The sequence below is a fragment of the Dermochelys coriacea genome, chromosome 3, assembly GCF_009764565.3.
Source record: "Dermochelys coriacea isolate rDerCor1 chromosome 3, rDerCor1.pri.v4, whole genome shotgun sequence".
Taxonomy (NCBI): Eukaryota; Metazoa; Chordata; order Testudines; family Dermochelyidae; genus Dermochelys; species Dermochelys coriacea.
The window spans coordinates 126,454,445-126,472,633 of record NC_050070.1 but is presented as its reverse complement, the minus strand read 5'-3'; the positions used below and the strand labels follow the sequence as shown (position 1 = coordinate 126,472,633).

The 18,189-nt window shown below is 39.5% G+C and overlaps 1 protein-coding gene across 3 annotated transcripts in view; it reads left to right on the top strand.

Moving 5' to 3' along the window:
- The window catches only part of PDE10A (phosphodiesterase 10A), a 603,707-nt gene that overhangs the window by 554,752 nt on the left and 30,766 nt on the right, over positions 1–18,189 (top strand). For all 3 annotated transcript variants that reach the window (XM_043511279.1, XM_038397222.2, XM_043511278.1), the window contains exons 10-15: positions 2,115–2,166; positions 6,776–6,918; positions 10,480–10,572; positions 11,160–11,346; positions 13,493–13,635; positions 15,220–15,303. In XM_043511279.1, the coding sequence (XP_043367214.1) occupies positions 2,115–2,166; positions 6,776–6,918; positions 10,480–10,572; positions 11,160–11,346; positions 13,493–13,635; positions 15,220–15,303 (702 nt within the window). The remainder of the gene's footprint in view (positions 1–2,114; positions 2,167–6,775; positions 6,919–10,479; positions 10,573–11,159; positions 11,347–13,492; positions 13,636–15,219; positions 15,304–18,189) is intronic.

The following is an 18,189-nucleotide window of genomic DNA, read 5'->3' as shown; positions in this document are numbered from 1 at the left end:
ACATGAGGACTATCCCTCAGCTCCTTGCATGTTCATGTGGTGGCTATTAGCAGTTTTCAGCCTCTAGTGGGAAGCCCTCCAGTCTTCACCCATCCTACCACAGGAAGGATTTAAAAGGGCTCATCAGGACCTTTCCTCCAGTGCTGAGACTCGCACCGACATGGGACCTCCAATCTTGTCTTATCAGCATGGATGAAGACCCCATTTGAACCATTAGTTTCATCCTCATTCACACATCTCTCGATGAAGGTGGCCTTTCTCATGGCAATCACCTCAGGCAGAAGAGTCAGTAAGCTGGATGCTCTTGTGGCTGACCATCCATGTATGGTCTTCCATGAGGTTAAAGATTTCCTGAGTTTAGGATGTAGTCTCCTAAAGTAATCTTGGAATTCCATCTGAACCAAGTCATACACCCACCTGTCTTCTATCCGAATGACCATGTCACTAGGAAGGACAGAATACTCCACTCTCTGGATGTTCGCCAAGCTCTGGTCTTTTACCTACAGGGACAAATCCCCTTAGAAAATTTCCCAAACTGTTTGTTTGCCAAATACATGAGAAGAGAAGCTGTCTCTTTATAGAGATTTTGGTCTGAATCCTGATACATTACAAACTATCAGTGACTACTCCCCCCTCAGGTGGTGAGGGCCATTCAACTAGAACCCAGGATACCTCAGTAGCCTCACTTTGAGACATCCTAGATATCTGTCAAGTGGCAATGTGGGACTCCATCTGTACCTTTGTTAGACATTTTGCCCTGGTATAGGCTTCTATAGTAGAAGTCTCTTGGTTTAGCAGTCCTTCGGTATGTGCACTATTGCACTCTCCTCCTCAATGAATACTGCTTATAAGTCACCTCAGGTAGAATACACATAGGGACAACCACTTGACAAAGAAGAAAAGATTACTTACCTGTACATTAATTGGAGTTCTTTGAGATCTGTGGTCTGTATTCCACTACCTGCCATCTTTCCCCTCTGCTGCAGAGCCTTATCCCAGGCCTATTCGCAGTAGAAAGGTAACTGGAGAGGTAGGCAGTCCTCACTGCCCCATATGCCCTTGATGTGGAGTATGAGGAGGAGAAGGACACAGGCATGGACCAATGAATACAGCTAGCAAAAATTTTCTGATATCAAGTACTTGCAGCACATGCACAACTCAAGTGGAATACAGCTAGGGACCACATATCTCAAAAAACTCCAGTTACTGAGCAGATAAGTAACATCTCCTTAATCTGAAGAAACCCCATATGCAGCACAATGGGTTGAGGCCTTGTCTAGAATAACATAATAAATTCAAGGGCTGTGTGGATGAAGTCTTTCCATTGTCTTTGTGATGATGACAGAGAGCATCCAAGACTCTTTTATTTTCCCAGATGCCTTGATATACTTACAGTGTAAAAAAATGTCTGGCCCTTTGTCTTACTATGAGAATACAGCAGTGTGGGTCAGCTTCTCTAGTGTGGGGGCTTCTGTGCTTGACGGGGAACTTTGCCATAAATGAGGAGGGCAGGTAGTGTTTACACTGCTGCTTTCCCCAGAATTTAATTTCTGCCAGGACTCAAAGTGCATTTCCTGTCACCCAAGCCCCACCCTCACCAACACAACCCTTTTCTGCACTGGCATTCCCTAATGCCCCCATTGGTGCAGGTGTCTTGCACTATTGTGCCTCCACCCACCCAAGCAGACTTTACCTGGGTTAATAAAGAATGTTCATTTAAATGTTTTCTAGGTGGTTGCCTCCATTAGGAAAAGTGGTTTGGTGTGACATTAATTTTGACAAGTAACCTAATACATAAACCTAATGAAGTATTTGGAAGCAATTAAATAATGCATATGTTAAAGCATTTAATGGAAAGAGAGAGAGTGTAAGGAATACTCGCCCTGAAGGGCAGCAAAGCACTGAAACATATGCTGAACAGTTTTGCTAAATAGGGACCTGAAGCAGCATATGGTAGGCTCTCTCTTTATTCATTCATTTATTTTGTTTATTTATTTTTAACAGAGTTACATGCTTATCTAAAAGGGACTACAACTTGGAACCTGCCCAAATCCTTGTGCTGCAGCAATCTAAATAACATTACTTACTAATTTTGTATTTCTTCTTCTTTACAGAACTTATTTTGATAATATAGTTGCAATAGATTCTCTACTTGAACATATTATGGTAAGCTATCTTTTTTTTTCATCTTTAAATTCATACATAACATCTGTTAGTCTTCCAGTCTCTCTTTCATTGAAGTAAAGTGTGGCATTGTTGAACCATAGAAGCTGTTTATAATGAGTTCATATGATAAGTAATTCTGAGGGTGGTCTATAAGGAAATAGTGATAAAGGTCCTCTTGGTTTTATTTATTGCAAAAACTTCATTTCATAGTTTCATAAATACTGAGTTATTGGGTCTCTGTGAACTAAATGTTGATCTCAGATTTGCTAGATAAATTGAATATTTGTATATGGAAAGGTACCACATTTTCTTAGCATTTCAACTTGTCCCTCTGACTGGTTCTTTCTACTTTCAAATCACTGCACATTGCAATACACTCCTCAAAAAAACCTACAAAAATAGCCCTTCTGATTGAAGAGCATTGTCTGTGTGAAGCCATGTGGAAATGGCCAGCATTACCCACAGATAGTTTATCCAATGACATGTGATAGGTACAAAAGAGAGTTGTTTCCTCCCAATTAGGACATAAACCGATTTAGATTCCGCAATTACAGAGTGGCACAGTCAGTCACAGAACATTATGGCAGCAATTAAAGCTGGTTGCATAGTAATAACTAACAGATTATTTAGTCAATGGATTGCACTTTTTTGAGTTCATAAACCGATCACAATTTTCTTGAATTTATTCATTATTCAGAATTATTCATTGAACTTAATCTGCAAATCAATTTGCCTGTAGATTGTTTGCTGAGTGTTTGAGTGTGTTTTTTTTGGGACAAACATGTTGAATAATATGGTTCTCTTCCCTGATTGAATGAGTGTAAATAAGAGTCAGTTTTCTGATGAGTGCTTGCATTTTTACCAATTTAAAAATCACTATCCAACAATACTCTCCAGTGTTTGCCCTAACGTTATCAGTGAACTTTTTAGCTAGAATCTTCACAGAAAGTAAGCACACCAACAGTGCAAACCATGTCAAAGCAAATTTGTTTATAAATTCAAATTAATATTCAGGAGAGATATTTTGCAGTCTTAGCTGAATCTAGTTATACACAGACAAGAATTGCTCTCTTCAATGCACAAGAAACATTCCTCAGTTTCAGCAGCTTTGTCTATTCTTATTTACACAAATTGCTTCACAACATTGTTTAACATTTAAAAGCACTGTGGTAACATAATACACAGAACTTAGTGACAGATAATGATATTCTTCTCTGTGAACAGTCACCAAGTAGAACACACGCATGGCAATGCAATATGCTTATTCTTTCATCTTCCTTCCAAACACCTGCTCTCTCAGCATTCTTCTGTACAACCTGCATTGATGCTTCACATTCAGCTTCCTTTGAAGTTTGTGCCAATTGGCTTCTTCTGGGTCTAGCAGAAAGAGAATGATGGATCTGCTAGTTTGTGCATCCACTGCAATTCTACTGGAGACCAGTTGTATCATTTCTGTGACTCACCCTATCTCCTAGAGTGAGAGAACAGCAAAAATCAATCTCCGCTCCCCAGTCCACCTCCTGGAGATTACAATGCAAGCTTTTGATGGTTCTTGCACTAATAGTAGCATTTCTCTGCTTTAAGTTTGTCTTTATATCTTTGTTTCTTTCTTATTCAAACTCCTTAGTAAATTTAGGGCAGTAAAAGGTGTCTGATTGGGAGCACCTGAAAATAAAGGTCTTTCTTCATCCACAGAAGTGGTGCAGCGTGGGGAACAGGAGTGTAAGTTTCCCCACACACTGCTTCACTAATGGGTTTCAGTACTATTCTGAAAGCTCTGCCCTGAGGGGAGAGATGATAGGTTGGTCCCCTTCAGTCTTTGACCTTCTTATTACTCTATTTACAAGGATACCTTTTGTGATTGTATCACCTGCCAGTCACTATCTAGGTAGGTTGGATTTGAGCCAATGACTCATGAAGAAAGGCTTTGCCAAACCCATTAGGCATCTGCTCCACAAACAGTAGTATTTTAAGTAGGCAAGTCTGACAAAAATAGGTTGTGACATAAGATAAATGACATCATCCTTCAGGAGTTGAATGTATTAGAACACAGTGCCTTGTGATCTGTTTTAAAGTATTGCTGCTTTACGAAGCACCTGACATGATTTCAGAAGGTACATAGGGAAATCTCCCTTACTGTAATCCCAGGGATTGCCAAAGTGGTTTAAATTAGTTCCTCTGGTTTGACTGAATAAAGGAATAATGGGAATGGCTAGACTTTTTAATGAACTCCCACATGGAGAAAAGATATCTTGGGCCTGACACTCGGCCTGCCATTTGCCCCTCTTGCACCAGCCTGGTGGCACCAAGGAGCCAGAACACTTCTGGATCTCTCCAGATGGGGATTTTTTCAGTATGAGGGTAGCCTTCAGCTGGTGTAGCTGGGTTCTATGCAGGTCACAGCATAAGGGGTAGGATATAGAAAGCACGACAGGACTGCTGTGGTCCAGCAGTCCCTGGCTGGCAGTCGGTACGTTGTGTGCCACAGGTAGTTGGCATAGCATTCGCCCCAGAATCAGGGAGCCACACACAGATTCTTTGCAACTCAGGCTGAGTCCAGTGCACATTGGTACAGATGAGAATCTGGCACAATATTTTTATATCTCACTACTATCCATGACAAGAATGGCACTTTTGCTTCTTTAGAAATGTATGCTAACTTCAGAATCCTAGCTTTCTTGAGTGTATATTTAACACACACACACAAAGGATATTTTAACAAAATTCATGCACACAAATGTAGAGTTCTTAAAATCTGATATTAAGGTCTGGCCCTTTTGTCTGCTGTAAATGAATATATCTAGGGGTATTCTTCACAATGGCAAAGCAAATGAGAAAAAAAAGAATCAGATGTGTTTTTGTGTTTTGTCCAGCTGAAATCATCATGATTAGGGGACATTCCCAAAATTGAATGCTCTAAAGTCCAGTTTTGATTTTACTTTTTGCATCCTTTTAAAAATCTGGTTGGAATTGTTACTGATGGATTTCACACATCTATGTGTGTCCTGGAGAAGCTTGAAACTGTGTTGATGCAAACCCCTATATTAGTAGTATAAGGAGAGAGCACACCCGCTATACACGTGCTTTTGTGATCTATATTTTCAGATGTCAGAATATAATTTATGTAATATATACAGTAGCATTAAATCCTGTGACTTTATAAGAAAATGACTACTATGCTACACAATACATTTGAAATATATTATATAAAGTCTTCTTTTACTTCAGCTGGACTCATACATTTGGGTAGTCTCTGTACATTGCTCTCTCTTTCTTCTTTTTTTAGTTGCTGCAAACTAATTTTCTGAAAAGTGACCCCACAGAGTAGTGTGTGGGAAATGTTAACCTGTTCTCATTTGAAGTGAGAGGAGGAATTCAGAGATGAGATTTTTGCTGTGTCCTTAGGTCACACTGTTGGGCCTGGATATTTCAGAACTTTTAGGAAAGGATATGCATTGTGTACTTGAGTCAACAAAAAGTACTTTTGGACTTTATGCATAAAGTTATTTTTCAAGGCTTCTGCAGATGGAAAGTTTGGTGTATTTTGAGCTAAACTGTGCCCTTATGAGCTGCAATATCATATATGCAAGACGGATTGCGTTTCATGCACTCAGGGGTTAGTTCTTGATCCCAGAATTTTCTTGCTCTTGTATAGTACAGAAGTAACCCAGGTAAGCACTTTAGGAGTTAAGCATATTATAATTTTCAAACAATAAATATTTATCTGGGTTATCATTTAAAATGTGGAGTATTTTAATCTTAAGAAAACACTCTGAACCTCAAGGGGTTTGAAGTCTCTATGGCTTTGGGGCCAAGGACTGTCATTTATTATATGTCTGTGCAATGCCTAACACAGAGGAGTCCCAACCTGGCTGAGGCATCTAAATGCTACCTCAATACAATAAATGCTATTAATAATAAATGATAAATAAACTAAATGATGTAAGAAAGCAAGGACTTTTCTTGATTATTTTATTAAAAAAATGGGAAAAGAAATGTCAGAAAAATCTCGTCAAGCTCTAATTTTAAAGTAGGATGCAGTGATGCTTCTCTCTTTGGCCTCAAAGCACATTTTGATAGGGGCATCTAGCTGTAATGATACAGTGACTGGTCAGTCTGCGTTTCCATTAGGAACACTATTTATTCAGAGTTTTAGAAGTTGTAATGCCCATAAAATGTTCTTTGATATTGTTGTGTCTTCAAATCTATTAAAGTAATTGTAAGTGAATCGTTTTAAAAAGTAGGGAAAAGGTTGTCAGTCCAAAAGCAAGGACTTTCTACCTACAAAATACCCCTCTTCAATGGGAGACCCATTTTTCTCCTTGTACATCACCTACTGAAGCATCTAAAAAAAACCCCTGACTTTTTAAATTTAAATGTTAAAACTGTAAATGACAGCTTGATTTAAATAAATTATTGTATAAAACAAAAAAAATATTTTTGTTAAGTTAAATTGTTTTAGTTGAGGAAACTTCTGGAAAATGCTTTCTCTATTAGAAAAGCTGGCAGAACTTTCATATTCGAAGGGTCTGCCTTCATGAACAGATTAGTGACTAAAGTTCACCTGAATCTCATGATGGTTAATCTTAGTTTTGTTCTTTGTCTATAGATATATGCAAAAAACCTGGTGAATGCAGACCGCTGTGCACTCTTCCAGGTTGATCACAAGAACAAGGAGCTGTATTCAGACCTTTTTGATATTGGAGAGGAGAAGGAGGGGAAACCTATCTTCAAGAAGACCAAAGAAATAAGGTAGGAACAGCAGAAGAATGCAATTTAATTCTAACTAGTGATGGCAGGTATTTTGTTACCCAGTGTCTGTGCCTACTTGCAGGTGCCTACCCTGACAATACTTGTCATACTGTGATATCATTCCCACCAGGACCCGCCTCCAGAAGGTAGTACTTCTGGGAATGACATTGCAGTGCCATCGAAACAACGTCTCTGAAGCTATAACGTCACTCCTGGAAATGCCGTCTTCCGGAGGCGGTCCTTTTGGAAATCATGTTGGAAAAAAACACAGGTGCTCCAAGGTAGGTAAAGGAGCAGGTGTTAAATTAAACCCCCTTATCTACAGTTCTAAAAGTACAAGACTTTTATTGGCTTTCCCAAGATCAATCTAAATGTGACATGTTCTCTCACACACACCCAAAATAGGGAAATTATTGTGGGTAATTCTGGTTGGCGAATCAAGCATTGCTGGTAACTGGTCAGATCTAATCAATCCTTTTAAGGTGGGCAGTCCATTTACTCTTAGTTTAGTGTCTCCTTGCCTCACCTGATATGATGAATCTGGACTTTGTTCTGATTTAAATAATTGTGATTTTAAAGTGCACTGGAATTGGTCAATTTTAAGCTTTGGACAGGCATGGAAGATTACACAAGATTCTATGAGTATTTTTACAACTTGTGCATCATCTACATGGTACAAATTGCCTCATTAATGTGTACATTTTACACATACACACCTCCTTAGTGGGAAAAAACAGCCAGAATAACAAGGTAACTTTTAAATATTTCAGTTTTAGGAGCGAATGATAATTTATATAGTGCCTTTCGTTCAGGAAAATCCCTAATGGATATAGGTTGAGATTTTTCAAAGCAGGGTAGGGGATTTGGGTCCACATTGTTTTATAGCTAGTGAAAAATGTGTAACTAAATCCCATGCATTACTTCAAAACCTTTCAAACATAAAATACACACCGCTCTTCACTCAGCAGTGACATTCTAAAATGGTTTATTCAGTCATTCCTTTGTATCTTTAAAGTTATAAGAAAAGGAGTACTTGTGGCACCTTTAGAGACTAACAAATTTATTAGAGCATAAGCTTTCGTGAGCTACAGCTTATGCTCTAATAAATTTGTTAGTCTCTGGGGTGCCACAAGTACTCCTTTTCTTTTTGCGAATACAGACTAACACGGCTGCTACTCTGAAACCTTTAAGGTTATAGTATCAGATATGGTTCATAAAGGAATGTAAGTCAGATTTCCGTACTCTCAATGGGACTCACATAGGCTGATGTTTATTCTTTCTTACTACATTGTGTACGTGAGCATAAGAGAGTCTATGCTGGTGCAGGTTACATACTAAGGAGCAAGAAGACGGTGTAAATTAAAGAAGGATGTGGCCTTCTTACACTGTCTTATACCCTCCTGATAATTGATTTTCTTGTTTACAGTCCTCTCCTCTGTCCCCTCACTGTGAGAATTACACAAATTTTGACTTTGAGTGTAAGGGAATCTATGAGGCAAATTCAAGTGTGATGTATAAGGTTAAAGGACTGTAACATATACATTTGCAAGAGGGTAAGAGTCTGTCTGAAGTAGTCTGAATTGATATAATGCTGTAATTGGTGTGCATGTTGTGGAGATAGGCAGAAGAAGGTATAGAGTACACCAGCTTACACTTCTTTAGACATACAGTAGAACGTAAGTTACAAACACCTGGGGAATGGAGGTTGTTTGTAACTCTGAAATGTTCATAACTGAACAAAATGTTACAGTGGTTCTTTCAAAACTTTACAACTGAATGTTGACTTAATACAATTTTGAAACTTTGCTATACAGAAGAAAAATGAAACAAGCACAGTTTCCTTACTTTGTCAAATCTTTTTATAAACTTCCACTTTATTTTTTTAGTAGTTTACATTTAACACAGTACTGTACTGTATTTGCTTCCAAATGAGGTGTGTGGTTGACTGTTCAGTTTGTAACTCTGCGTTCTTACTGTACTGCATAAAATCCTGGCCCTAATGAAGTCAATGGGAGTTTTGCAATTGATTTCAGTGGAGCCAGGATTTACCCACTTAGACTAACATCTGCGTGTGGCTCACCTTTGAGCATCTCTGCTTATTTCACCCATGCCTCCTTTAAATTATAAAAGCCAGAAGTGTTTTATGCTGAAGAATGATCCAAATTATTTTCTTGTAATAATATTGACTGCAGGATTTGTATGATTCAACTATCGTATGCTTCATGTATTTGATTTCATTGTGGAAGGTCTACAAGATTCTGTCAGTACTAGTGCATTTTAGTTTGCTGTAAAATGAAATTTATCCATCTATTTTAAGGTCTGTGTGACCCAAGTGCACATGAACTGCATACTTGACATTTTCCCTTGACTTATTCCAAACTTTTTTTTTTTTGCACCATGAGATTCATTCATAAAATAGCATGAATATAAGAGATTCAGTTGACAAATTGTAAAGTAAACTGATGACTTAAACACAAGTCATCAGACTGCAGAAATGTAATGAATGTAATGAACATGAATTAAAAATAACCTCTAACCTTATTATGGGCAGCAATCCATACTGAACCAAAATGATTGTCGTATGGGACCTTTTTTAGCGCTATATCAGGGGTGGGCAAACTCCGGCCCGCGGGCTGAATCCGGCCCACCATCCATTTTAATCCGGCCCTCGAGTTCCTGCTGGGAAGCACAGTCTGAGGCTTGCCCTGCTCCAGCCAGGGAGCAAGGTCCAGGACCACTCCACGTGGCTCCCAGAAGCAGCGGCATGGCCCCCCTCCGGCTCCTACACTTAGGGGCAGCCAAGGGCTCCGCTCTGTACACTGCCCCCATCACGGGCACCGCCCCCTCAGCTCCCATTGGCCAGGAACCATGGCCAAAGGGAGCTGCAGGGACAGTGCCTGTGGATGGGGCAGTGAGCAGAGCCGCCTGGCTATGCCTCCGCGTAGGAGCCAGAGAAGGGACATGCCGCTGCTTCCGGGAGATGCTTGAGGTAAGCGCTGCCCAGAGCCTGCATCCCTGGGCCTCCCCTCATACTCCTGCCCCAGCCCTGATCCCCCTCCCGCCCTCCAAACCCCTCAATCCTAGCCCAGAGCAACCTCCTGCACCCCAAATCCACCATCCCCAGACCCACTCCAGAGCCTGCACCCCCAGTCAGAACCCTCACCTCCCCCCACCCCTGTACTCCACCCCAGCCTGGAGCCCCCTCCTGCACCCTGAACACCTCATTTCTGGCCCCACCCCAGAGCCCTCACCCCCTCCCGCACCCCAACCCCAATTTTATGAGTATTCATGGCCCACCATACAATTTCTATTCCCAGATGTGGCCCTGAGGCCAAAAAGTTTGCACACCCCTACTCTATATCCATATAAAATATTTTCAATAGATATCTGTATTATTCATTACAGTTCCTTCTTGTCTTTCAAGAATTTTATCCTTACAAACAACAAAATTAAGCTGGTTTGGATTGAATGTACATTTGTATGTTCAGGGTAGTCTACAATGAAAAAATGTTTATTCAAACTGTTCATATGCTGATCAACATGTTTCTTTAATATGTGCAGATTTTCTATTGAGAAAGGAATAGCAGGTCAGGTAGCAAGAACAGGTGAAGTCCTTAACATTCCTGATGCCTATGCAGATCCACGCTTTAACAGGTAAGACATTCTTTAGTTACAACTAGGACAGGAAAAAACAAAATAGCTTTCTTTTTACTTAATGTTCCACTCAAATTTTAAAGACATTATCAATTGATTAGTACGTTTTCATGGAATTAAGGGGTCCTGATGAAGAGACAAACTTGAAATATTTATTTTCATAGCATGCACCCTGATCTTGTGACTGTATTCTATTAAAATGATTTTGATTCTGTTTTACCAAATAATTAAGGAAGTATTAGTTATTTTGTTCTACATAGAAGTTTGCACAGCTGGATGGACTTTTGCTATACATTAATAACCTTAACTCAGTCTGATTGGTTTAGAAAATAGGTGTGTTTCAGTCACTTGACAACCAGCTAAGTCATAAAAATAGAGTTTTTAAAACATTTTCAGTATTTTTATGAATGAGCTGATTTAATTGGCTGAAGTTTTATTTCTTTAACTTTTAAATGAGTATTATAATAATTGATGCATGCATTTAAGTGTTAGATTAGTGAACCCTGTGTATATTTAAATAACATTTCTAGGGAAGAAGGGATGACCATTAACTGTTGTCCTTCTCTTTCTCTTCCCCAACTCTCCAGAGAAGTTGACCTCTACACAGGCTACACAACCAGGAACATTCTGTGCATGCCCATTGTGAGTCGAGGGAGTGTAATAGGCGTTGTGCAGATGGTGAACAAAATAAGTGGAAGTGCCTTCTCTAAAACCGATGAGAACAACTTTAAAATGTTTGCAGTCTTTTGTGCTTTAGCCTTACACTGTGCTAATGTAAGTTTTATCCCCCAAAAGCCTTATATGAAGTGTGAATAAAATAGTTTTTCAGTTCTGTCAGCTATTGCTTGTAACATATAGAGTTAGGATCAGTTTGGGATTTTATCAATTCTGCTTCATCTTCCAAATCATTAAAATTGATTAATAATTCTGTTTTGTTGAGCTAATGGGGCATCAGTAATATGTTGATTCTTTCACAATAAGGATTCGATTGATTTCTTCTGAAATAATTGTGCAATTGATATATCTGTTATGTTCAGCTAATGTAAAACAATGTACTCCAGTCAAGTTCTGTAGAGCACCACTTAACTTTGTTCAGATATGGTGAATGGGCCTGAGTCATTTATTCAGGTTCAGAGTCTGTATTTTACACAGTTTACTGCATGGTGGAGGGAGTGTACTCAAATACCTAGTGTGGAAGGAATATATCAAATACATTTGAATATATATTTATTTTAACATCCTGGACTTTCCCCACATAACTACCCATGCATCTAGATGAGTGTTGATGCTATTAACTGTGAAAGTCAACCTTCTTTTTCTTTTAAAGAAAGATAACTGTTCATTTAGAAAGTATAAAAACATTTATAATCATTACCATATAGGTATAAAAATGCAATATTGACCATTACAAAAAGGAACTCAGCACATTTTATTGAAGAGAGATATTGTACAATGACGTAGTCAGGCTAGAGTCTCATAAGATCCCTTTTACAGCACTCTGGCAGTGTAAAGGGGAAGTAAATTATATTTACGCCCACTTTAAGCCCTCTTTAGAATGGTATAAAGTGGCCTTAGTGTAAATCAGGATCAGGTCCAGTCAAGTCCATCTGTTGGACATGGATCTACCATGTTAGAGGATGAACCCTCAAGGCATGTTCCTCCTGGGGATTTTCTACAAATGAAGCATAATTCTCTTTCCTCATTTACAATCCACACCAGGCCTAATATAGTTGAATTTCAATCTTTTAATATATAATTGAACTCGTTTTTCCCTAGCGCTGAGTGGTAATTTCTCCACTCTCTGTTGTGAAAAACGCTGTCCCTGAAGCAACAGTGACAATACATTACTTGAAAAACTCAGTGGGAGATTGAAAATGTATAGAAAATATTGTTATCTAAATTAGCTCTTTTGGGCCAAATTGTGGCTTGGCTAGCGCAATGGTACAAAAGGATGCAATGTGCCCTTTTCTCAGTTCTGCACCTTCTACCCACATCACAGGTAGTAGCAAAGGCGTTGAAATAGGCTTCGCAGAGGTGCTTCCTTTTTGAGTGTCCAGGTTTACACACCTTAAAGCAGAGGTGGGCAAACTACGGCCCGCGGGCCACATCCAGCCCGTGTGACTGTTCTGCCCAGCCCATGAGCTCCCAGCCGGGGAGGCTAGCCCCCGGCCCCTCCACTGTTGTCCCCCCTCCCCCACAGCCTCAGCATGCTGCGCCGCCAGCACTCCGGCCCACTGCTCTTGCCGGGCAGCATGGGCAGCGTGGCTGGGGGCTCCTGCTGCTCTGAGCAGCATGGTGCGGTGGGGAGGTTGAATAAGGGGCCAGGGACCTGGGGGGCAGTCAGGGGACGGAGCAAGGAGTGGTTGGATGGGACGGAGGTTCGCGGGAGCAGTCAGGAGGCAGGGAGTGGGGGGGTTGGATAGGCGTGGGAATCCCGGGGAGGGGGCTGTCAGGGGGCAGGGTGTGGATAGGGGTCAGGGCAGTTGGGACAGGGAGCAGGGGGGGTTGGATAGTGGGTGGGGTCCGGGAAGGGGCAGTCAGGGGACAAGGAGCATTGGATGGGTTGGGAGTTCTGAGGGGAGCAGGAAGTGGGAGGGGGGTGGAGGCCAGGCTGTTTGGGGAGGCACAGCCTTCCCTACCGGACACTCCATAAAGTTTCACAATGCCAATGTGGCCCTTGGGCCAAAAAGTTTGCCCACCCCTGCCTTAAAGGGAAAGGACCAGATTTTCAGAGGTGCTAAGTTTTCACCTTCGTAACGTCTGGCTCTTATAAAATGTGTCCACTCAGGCATCCAAAATAACAAGTCAGTTTTGAAAATGTAAGCCTTTATTCTTAAGAATAAATGTTTGATCTTGAGGGAAACAGGCATTATCTTTGTAACCGAAATCCAGTGTTAATGAATAACGATTGTTCTTGCAGATGTACCACAGAATTCGCCATTCAGAGTGTATTTATCGTGTAACGATGGAGAAGCTGTCCTACCACAGTATTTGTACAGCAGAAGAATGGCAAAATCTCATGAACTGCACACTCCCTACCCACATCTGCAAAGAAATTGAACTGTGAGTCTTTTGTCATTTCAGCAGCAGCTATAACCTGTATTTTGCTCATGAAGTTAAATTTTCCATGTACAACAGAGGGTTTGTGGAAATTGTTATCAAAGAAACATCCTAAAGCTATTGGGATTTATTTTGAATTACCTTGCACCTCATTATATCTGTACAAAGTGTAACACAGATGTAAAATGTTACCTAATCAGAGTAGAAGCATTTTGCATCCATTTTGCACACGTGTAAATAATTATACATTTTGCACAGCAACAGTAAATCAAGCCCAAGGAATGCAGAGAAAAAAGTTATATTAATTAGGCTTTGTTTGCATGGGATCTCTGCTATCCTAATCCTACCAGTTCTCCCGTAGTGAATGAGGCTTCCAGGAGAAACCAAGTAAGGGAGACCCGACTTTCTGATCATATAAAAAGTAAACCACAAAAAAAATGAAAATACAAAAACTCAGTGATGCAAAGCATTGAGCACTCTGGCTCTAATCCAGCAAGGCATGCATACATGTGCTTAATTTAACTTGGACTACTCATGATTAAAGTTAAATATGTGCGTAAGTGCTTTGATTGTTGGAGTGCTCAGCAGTTTTCAGGATTAAGCGTTACTGTAGGATAGTTCTTTGCAGTATAATTTCTTATGCTTTGTTGAATGATATTATATAACGCACCTCCTCAACAAAATTATTTTTACTTTTAAATATGGCAGGCTTTCTTTTTGGAAGCACAAACCCCCATTGTTTTAGAATCTGAACACAGGTAATCGTTTTCCAAACAATTCAGCTACTTTCAGATCTGACACCTGCTGTGCTGTTCAGTGTATCACAGACACTCTAACATTTAGTTAGATTCAATGGGACATAAATAGAACATTTCAGCACATCAGGTGCAACGAAAGGGGGTCATTAATATTGGAAGGACAAGCAGCTCTGCTATGCTGGCCCCCAACATGAGGCTGTGAATGTTGATATGGGTGGGCGGGGGGGAACATCAACTAATGAAGCATAAAAATACAGTAGTAAATCCTTAAATTTTGACATTTTTATTTAGTTTCTATTAAATAGTAAAAGCTAATGTTTTTCCCTACAAAAATGAAACCTGGTGGAAGTTGCATCCAGTTCTTGAAATAAGTAATTGATTTCAACCAGCCCGGAAAACATCAGTGAATTTCTCATTAAATATGAGCCACCCTTACAGCTTTTTGTGGCGAAGGATTAATTTGAGTTTGAATACTTTTGAATGACATTATAACTCCCCTCATTATCCTAATTCAACAAAGAAGATTCTGATGAGCTCTCTGCTCATTCTTTAAGTGATATAGTTCCCTTAAAAAGGAAAAGGGGAGGATGTTTCTATTAAGCAATAGGGCCAGGTTCTGAGCTGATGTAAATCTGCATAGCTCCATTGAACTCTGTAGAACTATGCCAACTTGCACCAGCTGAGGATCTGGTTGACAAAGTCATAGTGTGTATGGTCAGAAACAAGACTATGCTGTCAGGTGAGCATGTCATCTAGCAGTTTTTAGCCTAAGTATAATAAGAATTAAAGGATATTTCCTGCTGCTGAACTTAAATATTCTTTATGTCAGATACCACTTTGATATCGGTCCCTATGAGGATGTTTGGCCAGCCATTTTTGTCTACATGGTCCACCAGTCCTGTGGGGCAACCTGGTATGAATTACAAGTATTTTTCATCACTATTATTTTGGTTCTGTGATTATTATTATTATTTTATTTTTCTTTTACTGAGTGTTGTAATCAAACTACTCATGCTTGGATATTTTTTTTAGCAACATAGTATACCTTGTCTACACAGGAATCTATTAAACAAATTGGATTTCCAGGCCCAGTTTTTGTTCCTCAGCTGGTAGGGCTGGGGATGTTGTGGGGTCAGTGAGCTCAGTTCCAAGTGAGGGAACTCTTCCCATTGGACAAATGTTACTCCCTTTGATTAAACAGCAGCATTGCTCGGTTCTGAGTGGAGATGCATCGGCTGCTCCTCAATGAGAAGGATGATGACAACATAACAGGACCTCTCAATAGTAAAGGAGACCTAAGGTTCATCTACACAGGATTTCAAAATATAGCTGCTGAATTAGTTTAAAATATTATTTAAATAGTGTCTAAAAAGATGTTATCGATTAGAACCTTATCTAGCATTCATCAACAGTGGGCAGGAATAGAAGACATGAATGGCTCTTCTGGCCCCATTCCTGATGCATTCTGCTCCCTTCTGCCTCCATGCTGCAAAGTGGATGAGCAGTAGCTCCTCTTAAATACAGCACCCTTCTTCACAGAAAAATCACCTTGTTTCCAGTGTCAGAGGTCTTTGATTACAGAGATGGGAGCTAAATTTAATCCTAAATTTGCTCTTAAATTGCTTCTATTCTAAACTTTGTTTTACAGGGGGTTTTAATTTGCTGTGGAAAAAATTGTACCAAGTTGAAACTTGGCTTAGTGCGTCTCAGCCCACAGATATTTTTAAAAAATAAATAAATGTGAGAAAAAATATTTTCAAAGGAATACGGTCAAGATTTTAAGGCCTGGAATCCTTCAAGCCATCCAAATATATTTATTATTTTGAAGTTTCTTATATTTTTAAAAATATATATATAGAGAGAGAAAAAAAGCTTCTTATCTCTCCAAAACAAAGTCTGCAACTGTCTTAACATTGCATTTAGACGCTGAGCTTACTGAGGACTAGAATTACACCATTAGGCACAGTCCTGTGTAAAGGGAAGAATGTAGTTGTTAAGCTGTCCACAGAGAGGGAGTGTAGAGAAAGAACTGCAACTCCCAGTGACAATTCCTTGCTTGCTCCCAGTGAGAAGTGATGTACTGCTGCCCTCTAACGAGAGCACAGCAGTAGAGGGAATAGTTATATTCTAGCTGAGGTATCCTCTCTGTGGTGTTTTTGCTTTTGGTGGTGATTGTCCTGTCCTTTAGTAGTTTCTGAAAGTAAGTAGGCATGGACAGGTATTTGAACGGACTGGAAGTGATCATTGTAATATATATATTCTGAGGAATATCCTATTTCAAAGAATATTTTTAACAAATGTTTGAAAATGTTTGACTGAAACCTCAGGAATTTAAAAAAGAGAAGAAAAAATACTAAAGATTTTGTGAAAGACAATATGCCTCCAGTTTTTTTTCTGATGCAAGGCTAAAGTTCTGTAAATGTTATAATAGTAAACAATAAGCATGAAGTACTATATTTTTTTGTCTAAATAGCTTCCTATAGTAAATGTGTTGTTTCAGAGTAGCAGCCGTGTTAGTCTGTATTCGCAAAAAGAAAAGGAGTACTTGTGGCACCTTAGAGACTAACAGATTTATTAGAGCATAAGCTTTTGTGAGCTACAGCTCACTGTTACATTTTTACATGATAGGTCAGAGCCATTTAGCTATTTTTTCAGCCCATGTACACTGTAAAACCAGGACATTAATACTGCCACTATATAAAAAAATAACAAAACCAAAGAGAACTCACCCAGATGAGGTCAGACAGTCAATTCACACTAACCAAAAGAAAGGGGTTTATGATTAAAGTGTCCACTTCATCCTTAACTTTGCATGTTCAACCATAATATTTAAGAACTCATCATGTGGTTGGTAATCATGCATATAACATACATTGCAATACCCAGGCATTTTAACTTGAGTGAAGGATGGTGTATGAAATGTGTATTAATATTATTATTATTATTAATAATAATTATATATAATCAAAGTTATAGTTCTTCTTTGAGTGCTGGCCCCTTTGTGTATTCCACACGCACATGCATACCTCTGAATGGAATACAGATAGGGACCACACATCTCGAAGAACCTCTAGTTACAGTAAGTAACTGCCAATTCTTATTTGAGTGCTGGTTTCCATGTGTATTCCTTTCGTGGGTACACATGCCCATGTGGAATACAGATAGGGACCACCTATCTTGAAGAAAGTAAGTAACCTCCATTTTTAGACACACAAACAGTATCAGTATAGTAACTAGCTAATGTAATGTACAAGAAATTCTGCTATAGAACACCTCAGTTTCAAAGAAACTGCTAAAATAGGTTGAAAGAATGGTCAGTTTGAAAGAGCACAGAATTGGAAATCAGGAGACTTGGGTTTAATTAAAAAACTTGGGTTCAACAGATTTCCTCTGTGACTTTGACAGGTCATGCAGGGGCTTTTGAAAATTTTACCTTTAAACTATTCTATGCCTAAATTTCCATTCTGTAACGATAGGGATACTGCTTCCTGCTACCTTGCAGGAGTGTTATGTGGACAAAATCCATTAATGATTGTGAGACACTCAGACACTTTTGTGACAAGAGCCACATAAATATGCTGGCAGTCAGAAACAGCGATGTTGGTAGATATTCTTAATGCTGCATGCTTATGCTTAATCACATAATGCTGATTTAGCAGTCCTTTTTACTACTACTCCCCACCTTCCAATTTCTTTTGACCACCAGTCTGTTTTAAGCATGCATGGTAGGCAAGCAGGCTTAGAGATAAGTTTCCTTAAATAAAATAGCCCCTCAAACTATCTAGATTGAGACATGGAG